At 42.8% G+C, this 26,070-nt stretch overlaps 1 protein-coding gene across 1 annotated transcript in view; it reads right to left on the reverse strand.

The window, feature by feature from the left end:
• LOC121709848 (peripheral-type benzodiazepine receptor-associated protein 1) overlaps nt 1-26,070 on the reverse strand; it is an 81,635-nt gene that overhangs the window by 35,506 nt on the left and 20,059 nt on the right. Inside the window, exons 3-6 of the mRNA XM_042093477.1 lie at nt 9,244-9,351; nt 8,560-8,688; nt 6,035-6,214; nt 4,955-5,110 (exon numbers count right to left, since the gene is read on the reverse strand). Of these exons, the coding sequence (XP_041949411.1) occupies nt 4,955-5,110; nt 6,035-6,214; nt 8,560-8,688; nt 9,244-9,351 (573 nt within the window). The remainder of the gene's footprint in view (nt 1-4,954; nt 5,111-6,034; nt 6,215-8,559; nt 8,689-9,243; nt 9,352-26,070) is intronic.

Here is a 26,070-nt window from a genome sequence, read left to right on the forward strand (position 1 = left end):
GACTTTTTCAAACCAAATTAGCGAGCTAACTAGCGTCAGCTAGCACTGAAAGAAAAAAGGCTTCGCTGAGTTGTTGACCACAAGTGTTCAGTGGTGGAATGTAACGAAGTACAAATACTAATTACTAATAATTTTCCACGTATTTGTACTTTACTTAAGTAAAATTTATAGGGCATACTTTTGACTTTTACTTCGTTACATTTTACAGCAATTATCTGTACTTTTACTCCGCTACATTTCTACAACACCATCGTTCCTTTTTACGATACATTTTATGATCAGTTTTTTTTTTCTCTCTGACAAACACGTTTGTTTTACCGGGGGGTTGCTACCAAAGATTCTGGAGCGCTACGTGCATTCTTAGAAACATAAGCTTCTAGCAAAGATCCTTGATTACTAGCAAGATAGAGCAACGTAATTTGTTACTATGGGAGCAAAACGGGACAGTTCCGGTCTGCATAAGTGGGAGTGTCACCTTACGTCACTAAATAAACTTTCTCTCTTAATAAGCAATAAGAACAGATAAACCTAATTGTGTTCACAGTATTATTGTCTATAATCATGTATGATACCAATGAATCATTCTTTAGGACATGATATGAATAATTTAATTAGTCATGTGAACCGAGCTAGCTAGCTAGCTAACGCTAGCTTAAAATGCTATACAAGTGGATGGGAGTAGCTATGGCAATACAGCTATGCGCTAACAAGTGACTAGTAGTTGAAGGACTTCGCTTAAACTTAATATACTGTTGCAAATTCACTTGAGTATAAACTATCCACTTTAACTAATGTAAGTAATGTTATTCAGCTAGTTGTCATTTCAAAGAAATTACACTTCTCCGTTTAAAATTTTACCTTAGCTAAGAGGATAGCTAGCATGCTAACAACCGGACACTAACTGGCAGCAGCATGGTCTGATATTAAGTTATTTTATCACAAATCCGAACGCTAAAAATTTACACTTTTAGGCTTGAAATGATCCCAAACACTTACAGATTATGACAAAAATTTCCAAAAAACCCTCAACAAATCCAGAAAGACATAATGACCAATTTATTGGTAAAATTCCACAAGTCTCCATTGACATTAGTGCAGCGAGGGTTTACTCTGGTCTGCATAAAGGGGGATTTTCCCCCCTCCCCCTTGCAATAATCGAACGCGGAAATTGTCGAACGTTTGCGCCTCTCGCTCCGCTCTAACCCTCTCTGCTTCTAGTCTAGACCAGGCAAAGCGTGAGCTTGTAGCCATCTGCATTCGGTAGGCTATATTCACCAGACCCATGTCTACACTGTACATGCAACTGTGTTCTGTGCCTTTCTCTGTCTGTTATCTGCAGCGTTAGGGCCTCCTCTCCGATGAGATTGCTATCCGCGGATCAGCGAAGTTACAGGCTATGCCATGCTTCTGTCACACGTCTGATAATTTGCGGCACAAATGAATGGTAGACTATTAATGAACCGGTGGCCGGAAAAAACGTAACATTTTCCAGATTAGGAAATATTCCTTAATTGTGTGTGATTAAATAAAGATGCATAGCCTACAATTGGGGGGTAGTAACGTGAGCGCTCATTCAATGTCTATGCGTCTGCGCAAGTGAAACTGAACTTAATCATAAAGACACCTTTCTCAGCAACTTTTCTGTTCAATCAGCATAATTGGCATTACGATCCACCCGACGTTTCCCTTGTCTACCCCGTTAAACTTCAGGCTCTCGTGTTTTGCTGAATGATATTACTCAGCAGATCACCCTAGTAGATAACCAGAATTACAGTCTCTAGAATTGTAGGTCAGAATGTAAACTGGGCCACAGATGGTAAGCACAATTGCATTAACTTAAAACTATCTAGTCGAGTATAACCTAAAACTAGCTTAATTAAAATGCCACAGCCCATACTGATTTTTCCTTTTAGAATATAGATATTAAGAGAATAAATCATTATGCAAATACTTTTACTTTTAATACTTAAAGTACATTTAAAAGCAGGTACTTTTTACTTTTACTTAAGTAGGGTTGTCATTGTGGTACTTTTACTTTTACTAAAGTAAATATTTCTCTGTGTATTTGTACTTTTACTTAAGTACTGAGTTTCAGTAGCTACTTCCTCCACCACTGCAAGTGTTCATGTTGTTAATGCTCTGTATCAAACTGCAGTTGTTTTTGGAAAATGTAGCAGACTATAGCAGGGTTGTCTGTGACAAATGACAAATACAAATACAAATGCCACTGCACTCTCAGTGCCCATACCATCCTTGCGCATGATTTTATCAGACTGAAATAAATTGTTTAGGTTTAAGCTCAACAGCTCTGTGAGCTTTACAACTTCTTTATGTGGATGTGTATTTCTCCCCTTTAGCAGGATAATTATAAGGCGACGAGAATCCACTTTTAATATTTAACACACTATTTTTAGTGGATCTGTCATATTTATTAAGCATGCAAATTTCACTTTCTTCTTATGGCTCCAATCATGCACAGAACACTTGGATACTTTCTTGGGAGTCTCTACCTCCCTTCAGCATCACCACTTTGTCCTCTCTCTCATCTTCATTTCAATAACCTGTCTGATGACCCTTACACACAGTGATTATTATGTCCAGAAGGAGATCTCTACGTTAACCAATCATAGATGGGACCTGACTATGATCAGTGGCACCTCTGTAAAATCTAGGAATTTGTCCATAATATCGTATTCAAACGCATAAGGGTTGTATGTTTTTCAGTTTTCCAATTTTTTATTTTTTTTTAATGTTAAAAGACAAGTAACCTACATAATTGCCTAATAGAAATATATTACAACATTAAAGTTCCTAATAAATGATGTTTGATGATGTTTTCCAAGCTGGAAGATTGCTTAAAAGCTTCAATTTTCCTTTCTCAATGACGGACACAATAAAGACCCTAGAAAACGCTTGCTAGAAAGACATTTCACACATATCGGTCTCGCTCTCCCTCTGTGTTTTCCTCCCTCTCCCTCACAGGCCCAAGTTCAAGACAGGGAATCAGCTCATTATGTCTTACTGCAGATTACTGGCAGTTTGTCCACCAGAAAGCCATTATATAACACCACAAAACAGCATCCATGTCAGTGTAAACATACTCTAAGCTCCCAAAAAACCCCACTGCACTAAATTCCATATTAACAAACACACATAATCCTGGCCTTAGGAGGGATCCACCCCTACTTCAGAAGAGTAAGTGAACCGGTCCATGTGTCCATAGCACCCACCCACCCCCCTCATCATGACATCTTGTCCAGTGCCAGGACTCTGCCACAACTCGATGGCTCGGATGAAGAACGCGAGAACAGCCAAGGGTCACTTAGGGATCAGTTTGTGTTTTGGTCCACTTTTCATGTTTGCCTACAGCTTGTTTCTTTCCTGGCCTATAAATGCTGAGGTTTCTTGGGGAGCTGCCAAGGATGGTGAAAACAGAGGTCTGGTTGTCAGAAAACTTAGGTGCTTAGGCCAACAACGGCCAATCAAATTTCAGCAGTCAATATATGTCATTGTATACAGCTGATTCTCATGAAACTTCATAGGCTCATTTATAATAACAAGTAGAAGCTAGGGATGCTCCGATCAGTGTTTTTGGGGCCGATCACCGATTACCAATCACTAAAATCAGTATCTGCCGATACCAATTACAGATCACAGGATAGGCATGGAAAGAAAGTGCAGCACTCTACACTAACCTTTTTTCCAGGAGCACTTGCACTGAAGTTAGCAAATTTAGGAGCAAAGATAAAAATGTAGGCACACAGCCCTGTACCTAACAACTTACACATAATGTAACATTACACTGCAGCCAAAAGTTAAACATGCCAGTGCACCACTTGCAAAGATTAAGAATGACTGATAAACATTTACAGGAAATGACATTTAAAGAATATTTATGCCTACTTTATTTTTGGCCTTATTTTTATATTTATTTATAATTATATTTATACGTTTATCTATATTTATAATGACATGTACCGGTATTTATGTTTTTATATATATATATTTTTATTTTTTATTTTAATAATATCATGCATTGTCATATTTGCATTTAGCCTGTATATCAAGTAGTCTACAAAATTGAATTCATTTGTGAATCCATCTGTGGCAAATGGTGATCTATCTAACTCTATACTGCAGGCCTACTATTACTAAAACAAACAGCCCATTTTCCCTTCCACAAAACCCAGCAGAGCCTAATCAAGAATATTTATCATAAATGACCCCATTTAACAGGTTCTTTAATTTAGGGACTGAGAAATTTAGCGACTGAAAAACTTCAGGTAAACTGCTGAAGTTGATGGGAGGTGTAGACCAGGTGTAGACGGTGGATAGGCTAAATAACTGGCATGCGTAAGGTAATGGTAAGGTAAAAGCAACGACCGAAATGCAGTGTTGAAACATGTGTATGAAACGTATTAAATATGCAAACACAGATCCAGTATAAAACACTGACCCCCCCCCCCCCCCCCCCCCCCCAAAAAAAATCTCCCGTTTTTGGAAAGCTAAATGTTGACAGGTATGGTGTAGACTAGTCTAGTTTTTATGCTGCATTCGCTGCAATGGGCGCACTGTAGAGCCCTGTAAGTGTCTGGAATTTTGTGTCATTCTGGTCTTCATTGTGATCAAACTATTTTGAGTGAATGTCGGCCGATAATGATCGGCGGCCGATCGATCGGAGCACCCCTTGCAGAAGCCATACCAAATATGATGCAAATTGGTCCAAAGGGGGCGCTGCAATTGAACCAATCAAATTGTTCAACCTTTACCCCCTTGGGGGCGCTTCATCCAAACTGCTTGGACCCCGATGATCACCACTTGCAGTTATATTAACCAGGTATTGATTTGCATGCTCATACTGGGCAACCTCCCCTGGGACAGTTTAAGGTAGGGGTTGGAGTAGAGGGAGGACTTAATGGTGTGGGTGTATGTGTGGGTGGTTACTGTAAGTCACCTTGTCGGTGGATTCAGGGGCTCCAGTGGGTGTGGCCTCAGGTGTGGCCTCACGTGCAGCGCTGACAGACAGCTGCCGCTGCAGCCTCAGCACCTCCTTCTGGGACTCGCGCAGCAGACGCTCAAAATCAGCCACCGCACAGGGACCCTGGACACCCTACAGACACACACACAACCAACCCACACTATGAACAATATACTCTCACACTCACAAGAAAAGATAAGGTATTGCGTGTGTGTGCGTGTGTGCGTGTGTGTGTGTGTGTGTGTGTGTGTGTGTGTGTGTGTGTGTGTGCATCTGTGTGTGTCCTATGTACTTATGGGGTCCATGAAGATAAGACAATTTTCCATGAAGATAAGATAATTTTCATTCTGTTTAAGATGTCAATAATATGTTAAAGTTATGGAATCAATCCATTTCTGTAACTGGTGTGAAGGCTGTGACATGGCCTGAAATGCCCTTCTGTCATTATAAGAACTGACTTTAGGGTGATCGTGTTTGCCATCTAGTGGACATTTTTAACACAGCTTACTATTAAACACCACTTTTGGACTTTCAGTCCACCCATCCACATTTAGCCGATGATTTGGTGCTTAACCGGACATTAATCTAATTTTTAAACTAATCTCTTTGCTTTTAAATGTGTATGTAATCCTTAATTACCGTCAAAATGGAACATTTCCGTATTTGTATATGCCTTCATAAGACATGTACAGTAGCTGGCTTGAACAATGTTAGAAACAGGATGGCAATAGAAGTTATTGCACTTGGTGTAATATTACTCTTTGCCATGCATGAATTTCTGGCTGATATACTGAGATTTGGCTCCCAACTCAGACTAACCAACAACATCAGAAGATTTTAAACTGAAAACAATCTTACTATCCCAAAAGGAAATGAAGTCATTCACACCACCACCGCCCTAACCATTCGAGCTACGTAGGCTCCAGCTTCAGTGTAATGTTTAGATACTCCATTAGGGGGCAACGTAGGCATGAGTCAAGCAGAGCCGTCTCTACGTACAGCTCTGAAGTGTGGAAACTCCAGGGTGTTTTAGTGGGACCGTCAGAGCCTCTGTACCTTGCCCCCCTGTCCGATGCCAGTCTGCAGCTCCCGGCACTCCTGCTGCAGGGCGGCGATCTCCTTGTCCTTGGAGAGCAGCATGTCTGCGTGCTGGGCCAGGTCCCGTGCCCTCTGCCGTGCGAATGCCCTCTTGTACTGCTCCACTGCGCCGGCCTTCACTGGGAAAGGGCTGTTCACCTGCGGCACAGACAAGAGCAGGTAAAGGCGCAGTTTTGGGGTCATTAAAGATGGGCAGTGCTCCTTGCCAAAAACAACAATGGAAGTGCCCATTTCTTCCCTCAAGTCCCGACTGTATAAAAAGCAGATCTTCTCCTGCGGTCAATGTTATGTATGACCAGCACTGCTGTACAGAAACTCTGGCTCTTCTTAAAGTTGAAGAGCCTTTGGATAGTGTAACTGTGAATGCCAAGGCTTGTGTGTGCATGTGTGTGTGTGCATGTGCATGTGTGTGTGTGTGTGTGTATGTGTGTACATAAATGACTGCTGAGGTGGTCTACAAAACGACCCTCAGTTGCCGTGTGCGGAGCAGGTGCTGTGGGACACCTACCCGGCCAGCGCACATGGCCAACAGGGCAGCGACAGGTGGCTGTGCAGGTGGCCTTCTGGGTGAGGGTTCCTTAGCAACCCTCACTAGGGCAACAGGAGGGAGGGGCAGCCCTCCCACACAAAACTACTGACCGGAGGGTTTCATCACAATTAAAGCCCTCAGCACATGCATCTTCATGGACACACACGCTGGTGTTTTGCATGATAAATATTTTAGGATTGGTTTGGCTCACGTTTTTTCAGACCCACGCATGATACCAATAACCAAAGGAGGAGGCTGGTTTCACAGTCTCATCCTGTGACAGTAACTTTCAGTTGAAACAAATGAGCCCCATTAAAACTGCCCTCGTTCTCATCACCAACACTTGCACTTCTCATGCATGGCGTATAGGTTTCCGCTGGAGAACATCACTGGGCCGACATGTGCGCAGGAAGCATGTCAACAGGGAGGAACATTTATTTAGGTTCTCGTAACTACCCATAATGACCCAATCTGCTGTTTGCCTGGGGTCTCACTGGGGAAACAAGGGAGCCCATTCATCTGGGCCTGAATCACCGCGATTAGTTCATTAGGCAGCACTGGAGACATCTGATCTGTGGCCCGGCTCTATGGGGAGCACTCAGGCAGCGCAGAGACAGGGCAGAGCCAAGCAAACTTCACATCCACACACCAAATAACAGCAAGAAAGACATACATAAGATCATACAGCTTTTTCATCATGACGATGGGTTGTTGAGCCTGTTAATGATATTTGTATCTGACTGACAATGAAATATGTCTTACCAACTGGGAGAAGTAAAGAGCATATGTGCAACCTTGGTAAGATTAATCTCTGGTCGTCAGGAAACAATGCTGACATATCATCTTCTGTTAAAAAATATGTTCCAAAGAACTTGAAAACAGATTATTATAAACCGATAATCTGTGAAATTATCACAGCAAAGGAGCTGGGGTGGGGGGCCTCGTTTATATTAACTCATTGAATGCCAAGCTGTTTTCAGAAGCTTTGCCCTAGAGTGCCAGCAATCTAGACCATTGTTGATGATTTTTGTACAGCCACAGCATATTCTGTGTTATAGCTATGAACACATACAATGGCTCGTTTAAAAGGTGAGACTTTAAGCTCTCAGTGGGTGCAAACCGTGTATTTCTACACGCCTCGCTGTAATCGCTGTTTTTTTTCTAGAAATGGAGATATAACGTCTTTCATGAAATATGAAGTGTTGCCTGTAAACTTTCCGGGAAGTGATCAGCGAGACCTGGCGAGACTGCCACCTAGTGATAGACCCACGGAAATGGCCTGGTTTTGAGTTGACGTGCATGAGTCACTGATTCGACCCAAAGCGGCAACCGAGTTATGATAAAATGTCCAGATAAAATGTCCAGCGTTTTCATGAGTTTTTGATAGTCATATATTTCATTTCCATTCATCACAGAGTTCCCAAAATCACATATAAGGTGTGTTAGAGTGTCTAGTTTTGTAATTTAAAAAAAATGTAATATTAAGTTTTTGGCACTCAACGCATGGGAAGGAAAAACGTAATATTACGTTTTTGGCACTCAATGAGTTAAGACGTCGTCATCATCAGAAAGGAACCTATTATACAACTACACAGACAGTGTAATGTAAAATGCTTAAAGGGCCATTCACACCAGGAGCGATAACTATATAGATAACTAACTATAACAATTAAAGTGTCCACACTGACCAAGATAAAGAAAGTGTTTCGTGTTGATGAATGTGATGTCTACAATTTGATGGATTCTGATTGGCTGTCAGTTTTTATCATTCTCAAAATCGCTCTGAAAGTGATCCCCAACGTCATCATTCTTCAAGCCATTATCGTTATAATTCATGTGTGGATGGTGTCATTCATATTAGCTAGAGCAATGCTTTTTTGCCGTTATCGTTATCGTTCCTGGTGTGAATGTCCCTTTCCTCTTCCCATACTGTAGCATAAGAGCATTTGTGTACCACTTTAAGGTTGGCCTCTTGCAGCTTGCGTGCCCTGTCTTCCAGTCTTTTAGCAATGACCGCCAGCTCTGTGTTCTTCTTCCGCAATCTCTTCACCTTCTCCTCCGTCTCAGGGGAGCTGCTCTTCCTCTGCAGAAGAGAGGGGGGGGGGGGGGGAGGTCAGTGGGGTCACTGGGGAAACAGCTGCTCTGGTACTGTCCTTGCTAACAGCTTCCACTTCTGCCTTCTACCTTCTACCTGATGGTTTTTACCGCTGTGAGGGGTCGTGAGTTCAAGAGCTTTGGGATGCAGCCATCTTTGTTAAAGAAAATCTATTTATGTTATCCATTTACATGCTGTGATGGTTAGTACAGGAGGAAGAATCATAATTAGATTAACATGTTGATGTCATTATGCTAATCATTCTGCAGATGAAAATTAAGTTAGACAGGACATTTGAATTTGAGCATCAGAAAACAAATAATCAGACACATCTGTCTATGACCATGGACCACCATTAAATCCAAATTATATTTCTAAGAATCATATTTTTTCTTTTCTAAGAACTAAGACCCTTGAGTCACTTTTTAGTCAGTCGTCTGTAGAGTACTTGTCAAACTGTACTTTAAAGTACACTGTGCAGGTTGTGTCTTGACTTTCTTTATTTTGCTGCTGTTAGTGAACGTTCATGCAGACAGTTCTCACCAGAAGGCTGTTCTCCTCTCTGAGTGTAGCACAGGTCTTCTCCATGTCATCCAGTGCCCGCAGCAACTCGGAGTTCTGACGCACCAGGAAGCCATAGTCCATGCCATTCTGAGAAAGAGAAAAACAAACGACTCCATTATAAGTCCACCCTCAATATTGCCACAGACGGTGTCCTGGTGAGTCCCGTGATCAAGCCGATTTCTTATCTCATAGCCAAGTTCAACTGTATGATCAACTGTGACCCTTTGGGCTGCACCTCCACTTCACACCACTCGCAGGGCCATCTCCTACACCAATGGCTAAAGCTGTACAAAAAAAAAACACTGACCTTCATATAACACTATTATATTATATATTATATTGATAATCTGTGGTACAAGATTGACTCTCTCCTAACAGTACCCTACAGACCTTAGAGCTGCAAGCCTGATTGATCTGTGCCTCATTGTCATAATGAGGATGAGTTTCCCTGACACAGGACTCCAGAGAGGCATCCTCAGGTAGCCAGAGACGCTCTTCTCTGCTGACACCCTCTGCCTGCTGTCTGCAGAACAGACAGCTCATCTATAACTGCCCTGAATGCACATCCCTTGTGATAAATGGCACATCAGCTCTTTGAGACAAGACCTTGCAGTCAATTTGATTAAGCGCAGACTTAAAAACATGTCAGGAAACAGACACAGAAAAGGAAACATGGAGGCGTAAGCAATGTAAAGAATTACATTATGGTACACAATACCAAGCAAAGAACAGCTACTGTGTAATGTAATAACATCATCTTGTTCGGAGAGATTTTCATCCTTTTTTCTCCCAATTAAACTAGCGCTGCCTAAAGTGTGAAGAGAGTGCATTGTGTGGGCGCTGGGCACCAACACAGACCTCCTGCATCTGCTTCCTCTTTTCATTACCCCTCATTTTGAAGGACCCCTGCCACCTCGTGAGCTGTCGGGTACAAGCGGAACATGCTCATAAGCAACAGAGGCTCAGACTAGGGCCAGCTGGATGGGCTGTGAGAGTGGCAGCTTTGGTGGCCACACGGCTTCTCATGCCTCAGATCCTGGGGCAGCAGGGGAGGGACATGCCAATGCCAGCTGGAGAGGGATGCCTGCCGCCGTGCCCTTTGTGGCCCCCACCAGAGAGAGAGGGAGAGGGAGAGAGGGAGGGAGAGGAGGAGAGAAAAAGAGCGAGAAAGAGAGGTGTGTGTGTGTGTGTGGGGGGGGGGGGGGGGGGTTGGACACCACACCTTCCTGGAAACAGCATTCAAACCTCAAACTTGGCAAGTCACAATGTGTTGTATGATAAACAGATGTACCCAGTCGGATGGGCAACCTAAAGCCAACCATAAAAGCAAAGACAGCAACATTGGTTACTATCACACGTGACTTGCTGCCATCACACATGGGCAATGATGAATCAATACACAACTGAGAGGATGCAACGTGGTATTGACACCAGACAATGACACGAGGTAGTTTGGCTCTGGGCATTCGCTACGAAAGAAGCATTTAGCCAGTCATTAACTACACAGCAGCCAGAATAGCACTCCAAAGCAATTTGGGCGGATTCGCTCGTTCAAGGACAACAAAAGAGAGAAATCGGTCACAACATTATAAGTCTGAGTGGAGAACTCGTTACCGGTTTCTGTGATAAGACTGAGGCATTAGAGAGGAGGCTGTGGAAGAGAGATGAGGGTTGTAGGAGAGAAATGAAATGGGAAATACTGGACAGACAGGTATTCTGACGTAGCCATAATTAACCCAATAGAGGTTTAAAATCATTGATGTAAGCAATACCACAGTATATCTTGGAGGGTCCAGGCCGCTCAGCTCTAATGACGATCTGTTGGTCCAGATACAGCTGTGGCTTTTGTTAGTGGTCTGGCCAAGGAGGTTCATTAGAAACTCTCACCCGCTCTGAGTGTTTTATCAGTGCCAATCTGGTGCCAGTAATCCCAGCTGCCCCAGAGTGAAACTGAAGGATACCGATAGCAGACACAACATCCGGACTGCCAACACAGACACAGACAAAACGTTTCAACTGTAGCCACCATCTGTGATGATACAGTACGTGGAAGACGCACCGAGGCACAAAAGAGGATACTTCCCAACCCAATCAAATCCCAACCCAGTCAAAACAAGCCAGAGGAAAAACAAATTCATCTCAGATGCAGACATTGCTTCTGTATAAAAATGTTATGCCTGCAATTTATATGAAGTCCTGCCACCCTTCATGGCTTTTTTTTGCAGCGCACATGGAACAGGACTCAAGTAAATGACACATATCTCAGGCCGTGTGCTGGTATATCTGTGCTCATTAATTGACAGGCTGATGCGAACTCAGCCGCTTTCACATGACTAATGACCCTGCTGGGGCAGCGCTGTTTGTTTCGGTGATCGATGTCTGCCTATTAATGGCTGGCATTGCAGTCTGGACCTTCCTGGTCACATGTGCGGCAATGAAGGCCACCTCATTTTCTAAAACGTGAAACACAATTAGCGCTAAAATGAGGGCAAAAGGGCTTCCCAGTTTGGAGAATGGAGTCTGATCTGTGATGAGCACAAATACAACACAGAAAAAAAAATGAAAAGTTCCCAACATCTAGGTAATTCTTCTGTTATCGGGATGATAGATAAAACATTATCTACTCCATGGAGGTAAACTATAATTCTACAATTACTATCTGAATCTGCAAGATGATCAAAGACTCATCTAAGAATGACAAACAGAGGATGATAAGAGAAGTAGGCCAGAAGCTCACTGCGTCAGACACCCCAGTACATCACAGGGATTGCAACTGACAGACCAGTAGGTCTCAGGAGGGGGGGTGTGGGGGAAGACATCGGTAAAGTCTGGTAAGAGAAATGCATTCATCACACAGTAATCCTCCTGAACGCTTTTCTCAGCAAACGCACTCCTGTTGGCAGTGTGGGATGGAAAAGAGACACGGGCACAGACAAGGTGTCCTTGAGTGCCCCTGGGATTCTGGGAAAACCCGTTTAAGCCATGCTGTCCGTGCCGGCCACTCCAACACAGACAGGGACATATCGACCCCTCGGCTTCGCTCTGCCCTCCCACACCACACCCCTCCTCTCTGAACTCAATCACACTGAGTGAGCCCGGAGTGAGGCCAGAAACCCCATTCCTCCTCATTCACATTCCTAATTCATTCAGAGGAATGGGCATCCCAACATCTCCACACCAGAGGATGGTTCTCTGAGAGCCCTGCTCCAGCTCCACCTCCTGTCATTTGGCTGCTTGCTTAGGGCATAGAGGGCTCATGTGGTTGGTCTGCCACTCCAACACAGGGACACACATTAAAACTGGGCACTCTGGTGAAAGGGGAGCCTCTGGCTCAGGTAACGAACAGCCTCCTCCCACCACACACCCACACACACACACAGATCTGGCACACACCTCCCAGCATTAGAGGATGTGTTAAACCGCTACTGTATGTGTACAGCAAGCAGGCAGGCAGACCACTGCTGGTTCACAACAGGACACCTCCAGGTCTTTCCCCCACCCCACCCCACCCCTCTTCACCAAGCATCCCATCCCACCCCACCCCTCCCCACCCCACCCCACCCCTCTTCACCAAGCATCCCACAGAAGTGCAGGTGTCTGGGACAGACTGAGAGTTTGGCTTGGGGGGGGGGGGGGGGGGGGGTGCTGCTGACTGCTGACTGCCTCCCTTCCGCCTCTTTGTACGCTGTGCCAGCCGGCAATCAGGGGGAGGATGAAAACACATAATTGAGAGCTGCGTGGCCAACAAAAGCACACCCTGCCAGGGACGACAGTGGTTTCCATGGAAACACACTTTTCCAGAGTGGTAGTTAGCAAGAGACCTTTAACAAGGGCATTGACCATGGATGTTATTTAGTTGAAAAAAATGTGAACTGTTGGCTTGTTCTTTATTGATTGTAATTGAACCGACAAAACATTTTAGATGCTGTATCTGAGTAAACGTAACAAGACAATTCAATGGGACAGAGAGAGCGCAGAGCCTCACTGAATTTTACACAAGCACACTGGGTGCAGAAAAATAACAAGCTAGAATTATTTAACGTGACGAGAATGTGCCAACAAACTGAATATTACAAAGCTGAATGAATTATTGAATTTATTTCATAAAAGATGAGAGAGAGAGAGAGAGAACGCCTTATTTGCCCCTGACTTTTTGGAAGATAATTAAAAGTTAATAAGGCTCAATGATTAGATCAGCTGATAAATTATGATCGCTATCCACAACAGTCTGACATATACTTATCTAATTAATACATGAACACATTGCCTGCAATTTGTTGGTTTTAACGATTTAGGCTATGCTGTTAATGAAATCCTTCTTTAGACATGAATTGAACCTTGCAGTATGATGCCACCACCCAGCAAAAATAAAAGGAGTGAGTATGCAGGAGGGCGGCACTGTGAACACTTCAATGACAGGAGACAGGGATGTGCAATGTCAGGCACAGCATGACACTCGGTGAGATCTGGGTCATCTGGGATCTGAACTGTACGAGTGTGTGTGTGTGTGTGTGTGTGTGTGTGTGTGTGTGTGTGTGTGTGTGTGTGTGTGTGTGTGTGTGTGTGTGTGTGTTAGCAGCACATTGGGGTGCACTGTTTGACATCTTACAGAATGACAAACAGAGAAAGGATGAGAGAAAGAGACTGACAACCTAATCTCAGGGGTACACACACACACACACAAAATGATGTGTATTCCCTGCATGGTGCACAATGTCTATCAAGCCAAAAGCTTTCCCCCTCAAAAGCACACCAAGCAGACCAGATGCGTATTAGGCAGGTCATGAAACAGGAAAGAAAGAAACAGGACAGAGTAAAGCAAAGTGTTACACATGAAAGAGAGACATGTAGCCTGTCATGTGTACAGCCATTAAAAACTCAACTGCTTTTGTGGTATTTAAAACTGCCATCAATGCTCTGACATGTGTGGCCCTCATAATTCTCAGAGGATTTTACACTCGGTCCTTAATGGTCAAATACAGGGGTTTTCTACATACATAACTGTTAGGCAAAATAAAAAAGATGGAGAAGTGCCAGTCCCTTTTAAACTATAAAACCCACAACCCCAATACTTTGTGACTACAACCTACAGTATGCATTTCTAGAATGATTAACAATGTGTGACTCCCTACACGAGCTGTTGTAAGATGGGGCATTGACACTGAGGACAGTAGAGTTTCATCATCGCCTTCTTTCTACTCCATTTATTGATTTATTAAATCACCACTATGTGGATACTGTTTTTAGAATTGATTTAGATTAAGTGTTAGTATAATTTGTATTTTAGTATATTTTTATATATTGTATTAAGTGTTAGTATAATTTGTATTTTAGTATATTTAGCATATTCTTTATCTTCTACTGTCCTTACTGCTTAGTTGTGTTTTTATATTATATACTTTAATTACTCTTTCTGCTGTTAAAGAATGTGTTTGTGTTGTATGTATGCTGCTGCTGAGATCTTGAATTTCCCCTGGGGATCAATAAAGTATCTATCTATCTATCTATCGATCTATCTATCGATCATTCCAGATCACATAAAGAAAAGAAACATATGTTTCCAGACGTAAAAAGGAATGGTACATAGATAGTGGATTCAGGTTTTTAAATTTTTAATCTCCCTACTGAAGATTTGTTATGCTTCAAGGACATTCTTCTATTATATTTTAATAAGCTAAAACCACTAAACATCAGGATGTGTTGAATCTTGAATGAAACTTGACATGAATCCATATGTTGTTTTGCTTGACTAATGACAGCAGAACGCAGACATGATGAGATTGGTGCTCTAGCATTGCATCAGCCATGTGCAATGGGAAACGTCTCAACCACCACTGCACAATAACACACACAAATGGGCTCTTCCTTTGCAGAGAAAGCTGTGCAATGTGTTTGTAACGTCTCAACCATCACTGCACAATTGAGAAAGCTCAAAATATGAAGGAAGGGAAATTCATAGTGTAAAAAATATATTCTGTTTATCCAAGGTCTGTCAGTTGTAAATAACGAGTGACTTAAGCCTGCACATGAATTCGGTCACCCTTGCTCTACTGCGTTCAAAACACATTTGAATATGTTTTGCCGTGCAGGTAGTTGAATACAGCATCACGATCCCAAAGGTGCAACTTCAGCAAAAAAAAACTGGGGTATGGAAAACTATTCATGCTGTGACAAATAAATGTAGTCTCTCTACAACATGAACAACAATGGAAGCCAACAAAGAACGAGACACGTACATGTAAAATCTCGGAGGGGCTACTGGGTACAAGACATTGATGAATAGCGTGTTCGCACGGAGGCACATGTGCACCTGACGCCCGTGTTGGGTTGGATTATGCTAAGGATCCATAGGGCTGAAACATTAATGTCGGCTCTGCTCCCCACAGGATTTGCCCCAAAACCCAAACATCAGCGCTTTCTTCATGTGGGCTGCCATGAGGGAGAAAACATGGGGGATTGTCTTGTGATGGGAATGTCTGACAGTGAAAGAAAAAAACGAAAATAAAAGCCTTGTCTGAAAAGCCTCCATCTCCACTGAGATCCTCTGGAGCCTGTTTGCCAGAGAAAGACATGGTGTCCAGAGAGTGATGCTCTTATCTTTTGTCTCTGCGCTGCTCTTTTTTTCTCAACCAAATAGGATCTGAAAGGAACGAGCAGAACAGCAATGGTTTGGGGAAAGAAAAGCTAAGGTGCGGTACACTCTCACAAGCTGTACTGACCAGTATCCTTTCACAGGGGCATCTTGGGAAATCTCTTCAACTGGACAAAGGGCTGCTGGCCAACTTTACCCAGCAAACAAAAGCGGAAACAAACTCGGAATTTCTGGCTCAGTTATTAAGTAGGGCTGCCTCCCACCACAGAAAACATGTCCTGTGAAAACCAGGCTCATGAACAGTGGAGAGGCGTGTTGTCAAACACATAACATGCAACCCCTTATATTCCACAAACCCACATGCCTCCCTCACACATGGATTACAGAAGCTATGGTGACTTAATAAAAATTCATCAATACTTTGGATCATGGATAATTTAGTGCATATTCTGGAATTCTTAAGATAGAACCCAGGGTGGATCATACACCTTTGTGTACATTTCTTAGAATATATTAAAATGCCAGTGGTGGAGAAAAACACCAGTGATATCTGACCGTTTACAACATTTCTGTTGCTTTTTTTTTCGATTTTAGTCTCTGTTTCAGTCACAGCAACACCTCCAGATGATGCACCGCCTCTTTAATTAAGCAGCCAGGGAGGAAGGAACAATGGCCCGGCAAAGGGACAGGAAATAATTGCATTCCATCGAACCAAGTTCCAATGGAGCACCACCGACTCATTAAGATGGTGACCCAAATCAAAGGGGCTCTCTGTGATTCCTGCATTCCTATTGAATCATTAGTTTCATAATGGGTGCTACTTGTGATGCTCTGTTGATATCAGGCCTGTTTGGGAAAAAACAGACAAGCCGAGAACTCAAACCCAGAATGCTGAATCGATCCTCTGTCCTATTTAGACCTCAGTGTAGCCGAGGGCTTAGAAGATTCAGCTTAGTAGCTCAGTAAAAACAAATAAATATACTCCACTGGTTGAGAATAAAAATTGACAGTGTACATGTTATTCTGCTTGTTTGATTTGTTACAATGTCCGAGCTGACTTTTCAACAAGGACATTTGTTGAATGTACACAGCTGTACGGCCCCTGATTCACTTGAGGTTTGCAAAAACAGGCGTTTCATCATCTGCCCAAATTACACCTGAAGAAAAAAAGGGGGTCCACATACGATCACAGGTAAGTTTGAAGTGTTACATAATTCTAGTTCAGAGTTGTTACTATTCAGGTAGTAACAGACTTCAAGAGTGCAAGTTTCTCAAATGAAGGCAGGTGGTGCTAATGTTAAACCACAGAGCAAAATACTTGCTTTCAGTCCACAAAAATCCACTGGAGCTCAAACCTTTTCATCTCATTTATATATATATATATATATATATATATATATATATTTTAGCAAACATGGATATTAAGTGGTCTCAGGCCAATAGACAGTTCTCTTCAGTAATGAATGTTCTGCTAGTATATTCCACATCTTTGGAGCCTCATTACTGTTACTACTATTACTATTAAAGACAGCTACGGTTCAGTTCTCTGCCTAACTTATTTGCCTATTTCAAGTCCTTCTCTATATACTACTCTTGTCCAGGAAATGATAGCTATTCACGGATCTCAGATGGTTAATTTGAAGGATGGGTGAGGGTTTTGCTGGGGCCTAGATTAAAAAATGGTGCAAGTCATTAGATGACCACCATGGATCCATTAACCATGTGCAGGGACTGGAGATTAGAATTTTCATAACAGGGTTGTTTTTTAGTGTCAATTATGATGGATGGTTTTAATTTGACAGAGGGTGCGCCTGAATGAGAAAATAGGTGGTCTGTAAGTGCTAGATAAGTGAATGGGTAAAGCTATTCAGAGGCTATTCAGAGGCAGTCCATAAATGCATGAGACTCCTGTAGACAATGGATCCCACTTTGAATGCCTCAAGAACTAGATTTTCTCCCTCACCTAATCGAAATATTTCATTGTGATCTGAGATTGTTCCATTAAAAATCAGCCATTAGAGATTAAAAAGAACGCAAATTGAGAAAGTGGCTGTCTTGGTGTGAGAGGGGAAAAAAATAAAAACATGCCTCGGTGACATTCCTCTGAAGTCTTCCATTGTGATTCGGATCTGCATAACAATAAGATGCCGCTCGTGTTCTCAATCACGGCAGCTCTGCCCCCCACGCACAACATTCCTCCTAAGGAGAATAACCATTATTGCTTCCGCTCAATCTCGACCACCCGGCCTTGGCTACCCGGGATAACAGCAAATTTCATTTTTTGCCATAAATTGGATCACGGTGTGAGGTCTTTGGAGCACTGGCAATGGCGATTGATGGCGTATCATGGCGAGCTAGATGTCTGGGAACGTAGCCTACAGCCACAGTATAGAAGATTCTCAATAAATAACCAGTGCCTTTAGGTTGATTCCTTTATCCCGAGATCAATTTAATACTTAAGGATGAGCATCAGTAATTAAATTCCTTCAACCTTCAATATTACCCTTCAAGGCTTTCAAAAGCATTTATCTGTTTATTGTGTGATGCATGTCTGGTAAAAGCAACCGTCTTCGTCCCTAGCTGCCCTTCAAGCCCTTCTTTGCTACATTCTTGTTCTTGTTTTGTACCCTTATGCAGAGCTGCAAAAGTTAGCCAAGGATAAAATTGAATTTAGACCTTAAATATTCATTGTAACCTGAAAAGAAATCCCTCTTGCCTTAACGTGGCCTTCCATTTTCTTTGTTCAACAGAGCTTCAAACAGGACCCTTAAAAGCCTAAGGCAGGAGCAGCAGAATTTTTACTGAGTAAAAAAAAAAAACCTTCAGGACATCATCATTTGAACAGTAAAAGAGCTCTAACATGTTGGTGTTCTTGTATGTGCACATTTGAATTTTCTTCAATTAAACCACTGGCTAGCATGTTCTGCCCTGGCTAACATGTTCTGCCTAGCACACAGGCTAGCCAGCCACATAATAGATCCGATCCTCAGATGTCATGTAGTTTTTGTCGTTGTACGTTTTCTTAAAATGAGTCACAAATGATGTAGTTATTTTTTTGCTAGAACTTTAAAGATATTTCCCGTACTTGGTATAGTCTATGTCTAACCAATATATCTTACATTAAAATTTTGCAAGTCATATATGCCCAAAAAATAAATGTCTTAATTTTTAATTTAAAACAAAAAACATATATTCAGTTGCTACCTATAAAAAGGCAAAAACTCCAAACAAATGCAGACATAACCCAAAAATAAATCAATGGATTAGAGATGCTACAGATATGTTAATATAACATAACTATCCACAAAATTTGACTTGACATTTCTATGATGCAAACTAAAATATACCACTTTACTATTTAACCTAGGCTGGTATGTCAAGAGAAGGCTGGTATTGTCAAGAGAAGGCTGGTATGACAAGACATGCCACTACAATTCAAGACATGATGCTGAATAACAAAAGACCATTCACTCAGCTAACTACTCATGCTTGACTTGGAATCTGTCAGAAAGCTTGCCTTTTGATGAGGCTTTGCCCTACAGACATTTGGATGTCAAATGTACAAATGTAGCTATTAAAAGACAGAGTGTGAATATAAACGTGTGTATTCCTTTGGGGTGAAAAGAACTTAAAGCAAGACAAATAAATCAATAACTACACAAAGCAGCAGGCAGGCAATTTAAAGGATTGCACTATTATATACAGAGGTGTGCACTTTTCCAAGACCATGTTACTGATTGTTCTTTTCTGGCAGTGCTCAGCGATATGGTAAAAGTGGTTACTGGGACTGATCAAAAGCGCTAATGTCTATTGTGTAATGTATACAATTTGACCTAATAGGTTTGATTAATATTCTCAAGGTTTCTGGTCCACAAGCCTTTGATGTAGTATAAGTAATAGAGCATGTGTATGGTCTTATAAAGTCGGTTGTTGCAACAACAAAAAAATCGTATCTAGCTAACTGACTGATCTTTCTAAGTACACCAAATGTAGGGTAGTTTTTAAAAAAAAAAAATTAAAAACAAAGAACCTAATTAAATGGAAGACTTACAGATTCACCAGTCTCTATATTAAGCAGCATCTCCAAACTCCCTCAACAGGAAAGATTCTGTGGGACTTGGCATAACATTACACTGCATATGTGGTTTGCGGGAAAGGTTTCATATCCAATTCAGCTAGAACACAGACAGGCCGAAACGAGCCTTACGTGAGTTATAGTTTTTCACTGACCATTGAGCAATGGGAAATGTGACATTCTCCTTGCCAAGTGGGAGCCATGACAATCTCATGACATGATATATTCAACTAGTAAGTTAAATTAACTACATTTATGAAGTTGCAGGAATTTAATATCTGCAAGGAAACAGCTGCATGTCCTTGGAAAATAGGTCAAAGTAATTACAAGTAGGTCAGTAATCAGACATACTAAGTTTATATCCTGGTATACTTCATGATGGTCTTTTAAAAATTAGACAGAATTCCAAAAATATGCAAATCTGCACTATCAAAATTGCACAAATTGTCCATGTCCTGTGTTTACACATTTTCCTCCAATGAGACAGCTGTAGGATATAGGCATGTCACTGACTCTTGCATCTGTGTTTAAACGGCTCTTTGCCATGTTTCAGAGTGAGGCAGCCGAGAAAATACCAACTCGTGGTCATGATGATCCACAACTGAACAGCCACTTTGGAAGTGTCCACAATTTTGAAACAAAGATGCTACTTAACTATCCAGACTAGAAATCTAGATGAGCGCTCCCAAAACTACATTCAAATGATTATAAATGAAGATCTCTTCATTTGACTCATTCTACTTTAAAAGAAACACATCTGGTGAAAACATCACCATACAGCATATTTCAAACTCTTCCCCACAGAAACATCTGCTGAGGTAGGAAAACCCCTGTGAGTGGTTATTTCCACAGGGCTATCATGTAGCCTCACATAGGAAAACATCTATGCTGAATTTAGCTTCAAACCGTCACTGCGGTGGCATATCTATGGTATGAAATAAATTCTGCTGGGCCGGCTGATCTCACACTCAGCAGTTTCTCCTCAGTATTCATCTTCCCCCCTGAATCTGGGTCACGACTGTGTTACAAGTCTCTCTGGCAGCAGTTTGAAAATGCCACATCTTCCTGGTTCAGTGTGACACTTTCGGTGTGTGGAAGAGATCTTTTACGGTAAAAATGACTTGGCTTTTCCAATTATAGGCCAACTGCTGTCAAGACACTGGAATAACAGACAGTAGGCTTGAGAAGCCACTTCAGCCTGACCTGACTTCTGAAATCAAAAGGGCCCATTAACCAAAGCTCAATTAATGATTTCTTATTAGCTAAAGGTATGCCTATTTCGCCCACCTCAAGAGCAAACTCAAGAGCTCAGGGAAAACCATAGAGAATTGTGAAGTCATTTTCAAAAGATTTCACTAATGGCAACAGATTAGAGAAAACATCACCTCAAGATTACACCAGGTCATGAGTAGATTAACCCTTGTCTGTCTAATTGATATCTACAGTATATAAGAGGACTTCAAAAATCTGGTGGAATTTCTGAGTCTGAAATTCTGAATTCAAGAGGTGGGGTTGGGGGGCAGGGAATCATCAGAGTGAGAGTGAATTCAAGAGGTGGGGTTGGGGGGCAGGGAATCATCCGATATTCCTTACGGGGAAAATTGAATGAGGCCCTAGGATAATGAAATCAGCGGTAGTCCGTTTTCACGCTGTAGGTGTTAATATTGCCGGCCCATCAGTCTCCCCTCATCTATTAGTCATGAGGCGGACCTCTTCAACACCGCCTCGCCTCCCTCCTGTGATTGGTCATGGATCCACTGCCTGCGGACACCTCACAATGATGATGGTTTTGGAGGCTGCACCGACACACGGGGCTCGGCAACCAAACAATAGCAGCCTTTCCTCCACTTCTTTCAGTGCCCCCAAAAGACACCGCTTCCTCTGCTCCCTGCTTCAGCTCCAACCGCGACCATGCACGGCCTTCTTCTCTCCCCCCACCCCACCTCTGTCCACACACCACTGGCTCCAGTGCATGATGGGGACTCAGACTGCGTCCGCCTCCCCCAGGCTGTGGCTAAAATGAAAATGGCCAATATGCCCATGGCCCCAGGTGCAGGCTTATAGCCATATGTTTCAGGAGCATCTGTAAAATTGGGGTTTTTGGGGGTGGTGGGGGGTGGGGTCCCAACAAAGGCTTTTGCTGACAAGCTCATCTCTGTCCTTGAACAGTCTTTTGCAGTTAGCCATGAGTTCGGAGTGAAATCAGGATTCTGATCACAGTATGTGTGCCAGGGTAGAGCTTCTAGACCTTGGGGTTCCTATTATATTTTGGCCAAAGAAAATGAAGCATTAAGCTACCCCACTGCCTGAGCATCCAGGCTCGTCTTGACCTTCAATTGAGGACAAAAACTGAATCAACAAGCCCAGCAAATGTTCTGTTTATTAACACCAGCAAGTGCTCCTAGTAATACTAAACAGATGTCTTAATTTATGCAAATGTGACCGCATGGTCATAATTGAGATGGGTGTTTCATATTGTCAATAGCAACAGCCGCCACAATTACAACATGGCTACCATGTAAAATATCATCATATGAATCATGTGGCCTGGGGATGAACCAGATAAGATAAACAAACAAATAAATCAAATTTATGCCATAATAGGATAGTTTTTGAACAAGCTCATGGCCCCCCCGTGCTAACACAGTCTCTGTGGCATCTCCACACGGTTGGCGGGTGGTAAATTGGTTATGGCGGCTCAGCCTCTCGTCCTACAAATCTCCCCTCAATTAAGACAGCGGGTGAGAGCGTCTCTGACTAACCCCCGCCCCCCTGAACCTCGCTGTCCTTAAAGCCGAGTAATTACTGCTTAGACGGCACGTGCCGTCAGACCCCCACCCCCCCATCATATGACTGCTGAATAAACACAACCCCATTTAACGCCACAAGGTCAAACACAACGTGTCAAAACACCCATGAACCGTACGGACCCCTTTTAAGAAGCGAAAACCATAGAGGTCGTCGTCGCATTATTCCATTTAAGCGCTGTGAAAGCAGAAAATTGGGGCTCAGTGCATTTGGCCGGCCGGGTATTTTGAGGGCGTTTCATTTTCATTGCTTCCCTTCCCACCAGTACATCTTCAAATCCTTTAGGCTTCAAAAGGATGTAAAGCCTTAATCCCGACATAAGATTCAAAGAGAACTGCATATTCCCCGCAACTCTATTTCAACACAGCATGGCTAATGTACAATTCTGCAGATCCGTGCAGAAAAATGAAACCAGCCAAAGCTAAAAGCAAAACAACAAATATCACCATTTAAACTTCACAAATCAGTATAACACCTCCTTCCATCATCATATCCTTGGCATTAGAACAGGTTAATTGCATGATTGAGGATGATGGATGATGCAATCATGTTGATTCTGTAGCAAACATTGAAAATCGAACGCAAACAAAAACATAGGCTAATGAGAGAGCTAACAGAGCTCAGGAGAGCAGGGTGCAGGAGGCCGGGGTGGTTCTGATTGGCCCAGGGGTCCATCACACACCACAGGAGGCGGACCTCCCAACCACAGGGTGCCCACCTGCTGTGCTGCAGCTCCTGTTTCCCACTCAGATAGGAAGGTTCTTAGAGAGGGAAAAACTGTCTCTTCCCTTCACTGTATGACATGCAGTCTAGACATAAAAATGCCCGACCCTGGAGCTTGTTCAAGGAGATCTGCAACCTGTAGCTTAATCTTATGGGTTGAGCGACATCAAGGTACTTATCAACCTGTCAGGTAAACTAAAAGGAAACATGAAAGACCTGTAACACAATTGTGTTCTGAAATGTATTTAACATCCTAAAAATGTAGGCCTTATTAAAAAGTCTGGTTTGGTTTACATATATAGTCTATTTTTGTTACAATACTGAATGTGGCTGCACATTTCAATTTGATTACCAGAGTGTAACCTACACAAGCTGTCAATAAAAGGTCCATACTATAGGATACGCTGTCTGACCCCTGTGTCTGGGCTCATTGCTCTCAGTCATTCATCTTGCTTTCAGTCCGTCTCTGACAGGGCTGACCTCTGGAAAGTGAGAACATGTTCACTAAATTTGCACTCCAGAATGAAAATCACAATATGGGATTAAACAAGTGCCTCGGCCAGACAGGTGGAGGGTATTTGCCTTCTCGTGTCAATCAGTAGGCACAACCTCCGTTTCAAAACAAACAACTCGCGCTTGCCCGCCAACGTGCCTAGCCCCCTCGTTCATCACTGTCACTGATGCGGCGACAAGCGCTCTCTCGCTGCCTACACTCATAGCAGAATTCCAGACACAAGTCTGGGAGGATCCATGTTAGACAACCCAGGCTCCGCTACAGACTGCAGCGTGGTGGCCCATCACAGGAAAAATTAATTAGCGACAATCCTGGAGCTCTGTCATAGTTGACATATTAAGGATCATTTTGAGTGTATGAGCCATGGGACTGGCTGCCATAGGGGTGTATGCAGCCTTGTTCTCCTGTTCTAGACATGGAGCCACAGCCGTGTGTTGCTCACAGTCCTCAAGTACTGGCGTAAACACTGTGGAGTTATGTATGTGTGCACATAAACACAAAAGGCCATATAATAGATAATCAACAGGCAGTAGAGGGTGTGTCATTACACTAGATTACAATAACACACATTAGCACTGACATAAACAGTCTACTTATCATCCAAAAGGCCAGTCATTTCCTATTTTGTGACCCCCACTTTCAGACAATGGGTATACAAATGGCCACAACTGACCACACCATATGTACAGAATATTATGGGATGCTGAATCTGCTTTCATAGCTGCAGGAAGCATCACATGAGTAAGCAGACGATGAGGATCATGCATGGAGACAGAAAGCAGACTGCACAGCGCTCAGTCTTGCCCCTGAGAGGAGGAGCGTGAGTGAGCCAGACCGACCTGCTCACCGGTAGCCTGGGGCTCCATCCACTCCTTTGTTCCTGCCATTGTTACAAGCTGCTGCTTTAAGACTGCTCACACCAAACATGTCTGGACACTATAACACTGCCATTTCTGGACACTAAAACACCGTACTAGCTGTTTTCAACACAAACTTCAGGCCAACTCGAATCCAACACATGCCCCGACACATGCCCGCTCAAAAGAATAAGCCAGTGAATAAAAAAAGAATAAGTTTGTGAAACTATAGCTTCATAATAACCACCTCTTCAAATGTCAAGGCTGATCTGGTGGTTTGGATAGCAACTAACAAGTAATTTTGGAACTTCAACAAATGTGCCAGAACAAGCTTCAGGCACCATAGAACAACATGAGAAAGAAGACAAAATTTTACAGAACTGAACTGTTACAAAAACTATGTTGGATTCATAAGTAGCATAATTTTGTATACTCATGTTACCAAGGCAAGGACAGGATCCTATAATAATTCAGTGCTGTCTGACTGTCCACTTGGGTTGTTTACCATCTTACTCTTACCCCAATCATAATAATAATAATCATCCAGTGCTGCCTATGATCCTCCCAGAGGGCAGGCTTCCCTACCCCTTTGAGAGAGAGGACAGGTTGAATGAAATGTCAACAAAATGTCAATGAGGGCAGGTCGCTCCCTCAGAGGGGCGGTGCAGTGGTGAGCCAGAGTGACCGTCTGTGCGGGCGTCTGACTTGGCCACCCGGCTGAATGCTAATGCAGATTGGGGAGTCCCAGGCCTACTGTCTGAGGCGATGAGGGGTTAAACGAGCTTCTAATGAGGCAAACGAGACGCTCATGAACAGAGACAGAAAGTAGGAGCAGAGGAGGTGTGTGGGGGAGAGGAGACAGTGAGAGGGAGTCAGAGGGAAAAGGAACTAAATAGAGAGATAAGGATGATGTAGAATGCAATAAAATCGAGAGAAAAAAACACACACACACACACACACACACACACACACACACACACACACACACACACACACATACACAAAATGCATATGGCTCTTCAAAGGTGCAATATGCACTAACACAAATGGTTAAAAAATAAAGCTGATATATTCCATTGGAGGCGCATGGTTTCTTAAGAGTTATGCGATTGCAGAAAACGAAACAGAATGCCATTCATCTCCACTGACAGGGCACAGCCTGTGAATTATAAGTCGAATACAAATGCCAGGCCACATATGCTGACTCTCAGAGGCAATGAGAAGCAGGGCCATTCAA

The sequence above is a fragment of the Alosa sapidissima genome, chromosome 5, assembly GCF_018492685.1.
Source record: "Alosa sapidissima isolate fAloSap1 chromosome 5, fAloSap1.pri, whole genome shotgun sequence".
In the NCBI taxonomy this organism is placed as follows: Eukaryota; Metazoa; Chordata; class Actinopteri; order Clupeiformes; family Clupeidae; genus Alosa; species Alosa sapidissima.